The following is a 2,197-nucleotide window of genomic DNA, read 5'->3' as shown; positions in this document are numbered from 1 at the left end:
TTTCTTGAGGCTACTAATAAATAAAAGACCGATCACTATTCGTAAAAATCCGTTAGTTGTAGCCGATATTTTTTTTTAATTTCTATGAACTCAAAAATGTATGTACCCCTTCTGTGACACATTTCTTACTATCAGGTTTGCTAGCCATATTAATCGTCTGATGAGTATGCTGTCATGAGGTTCTCTCTCCGCGCATAGTAGGTCGATGTTGAGTAGAAAATAAGAACCGAAGTGGGTATATTTAGGTTCTTAGTTCGCTACTCTGTGCCACCTCTAAGTCTGTCTTTCTAGATCCTTCTAGAAGCTTCGATAAGCGTCCTGATTTATATCGACCAATGAACGCCAACCATTATGTAATTATTTACTGTGACGTGCTCGTAAATATGGTGACGTCATCTGCTTGTTCAGCATGCATTCAGCGGTGTAATCACAACTCTCCCACTCACCGCTAATGCTGCGTGTGCTTTGTCGCTGAGTTGACCTTGATTCCGGAGGCTTTGCGCTGATATTCGAGCATCTTGGTTCTAAGTGCCCTCGTTAGCATATCCGCAAGCTGACTCTTCGTGTCAATATAGTCGATCTTCAACAGTCCTCCTTGTACGTTCCGCCGAATAAAGTGGTGCTTGATATCCACATGCTTCGTCTTCGCGTGGTATCCAGCATTATTGGCTGACGCGATCGCGCCTTGTTTGGCTTCCCAAACCCTGTTTTTTCAAATTGCTCGTGTCCATGTCTCTTAGCATTGCCCGCGTCCAAAGAACTACCTGTGTGTAAAGGCTGATAGCCACATACTCAGCTTCCGCTGAACTGAACGCAGTCGTCCAATGATATTTTGATTTGAATACCATTGGTGCGCTCGCAATCATAAAGATAACTCCCAAAACTAACCGTCTGTCATCGGCATTGCTGCCCCAATCTGCATCCGAATATGCCTTGACCGCAACGCTCCCACTCCCTCGGTAGACGATCCCGATTTGGCTCGTAGTCTTCTAGTACCTTACCACTCGAATTGCTGCGCTTCAATGGTGTACTTTCGGGTTCTCCAAAAATCGTCATAGCTGTGTTACCACGTACGCAATATCCCGTCCAGTACATGCCGTTATGTACAGCAAGTATCCAATTAATAAGCGATTAGGCTTAAATTGCATTCCCGACCGTTCCTCTTCCGTTGTTGGTGTCTGCTTTGGCAACAGCTTCAATAATGATGCCCATGGGTTATCCACGCTTTTAGCATTTTGTTTACCGGATCGCTTGACCACGTCGCCGATGTAGCGAGTCTGCTTGATCATCAAAGTTCCAGCTGACCTGTCGTGATCCATACCCAAAATAAATTCTGTCTTACCCAACTCTTTCATCTTAAATGCATTCTTGAGTACGCCCTTGACTTGATTTATTTCCTTGCTGGTGCTTGCAGCGATAATCATGTCATCCACATATAGTCCAACGTAGACTAACCCTTTATTGGTGCTCTTGAAATAAACACATGGATCTGCCCCGCAATTCTTAAAGCAATGCCTCACGAAGACACAATGAATCCTCTTGTTCCAAGCACGTGTTGATTGTTTCAGTCCGTAGATAGCCTTGTTTTGTTGACATATGTATCCTTGATCATTGTTGACACCTAGCGGGGTTTCCATAAAAGCGTTGTCCGTCAATACGCTGTTGAGAAAAGCCGTGCCGACGTCCAGCTGATCCATTTGATAGTCGCATTCAGCACATACTGCGAGAATTGTTTGGATTGAATATATGTTGGCGACCGGAGAATAAGTCGACGCCATGCTTTTGCTTGAATCCTTTCGTGACAAGTCGTGCCTTGTATCGTACGACATCGCCATTTTGATCACGCTTCTTGGCAAATACCCATCGTGATCTAATTGTGCGCTTGATCATTCCTCGTGGCTTTTGTCCACGTTCGATTTTCTTAATGAGAGCGAAGCTCAGCACCCATTGCTTCACGCCATTTCATCGCATCATCGCTTGCCATTGCTTGTGCATACGTAGGTAGTAGGTCCGTTCCATCGTCAACACTAACAGCGTAGGCAAGAACAGCTTCTGTAATTAGTCCATCCTCGTCAATCCTAATACGTTTCGGAGTCGGTGGACCTTCACTGCCTTCTGCTGACTCTTCGTCATCTGAGCTGTTCCTTATCATTAGCACCGGCTCACGTCCTGCTCTTGTTCGCTCCTTTTCAGGCCA

General features: G+C 45.2%; 1 protein-coding gene across 1 annotated transcript; it reads right to left on the bottom strand.

Annotated features, from left to right (window-relative positions):
* Positions 1–1,052: 1,052 nt before the first annotated feature.
* PHALS_09902 (retrotransposon ty1-copia subclass) lies at positions 1,053–1,778 on the bottom strand (the record flags this gene model as incomplete). Its single annotated transcript, XM_024725237.1, has 1 exon — positions 1,053–1,778. The coding sequence occupies one exon, from the start codon at positions 1,776–1,778 to the stop codon at positions 1,053–1,055; it is 726 nt and encodes a 241-aa protein (XP_024576034.1).
* Positions 1,779–2,197: the final 419 nt, after the last annotated feature.

Source organism: Plasmopara halstedii, assembly GCF_900000015.1.
Source record: "Plasmopara halstedii genome assembly, contig: Scaffold_437, whole genome shotgun sequence".
Lineage (NCBI taxonomy): Eukaryota > Oomycota > Peronosporomycetes > Peronosporales > Peronosporaceae > Plasmopara > Plasmopara halstedii.
The sequence above is the reverse complement of the archived record's forward strand: the minus strand, read 5'-3'. Positions and strand labels throughout refer to the sequence as shown.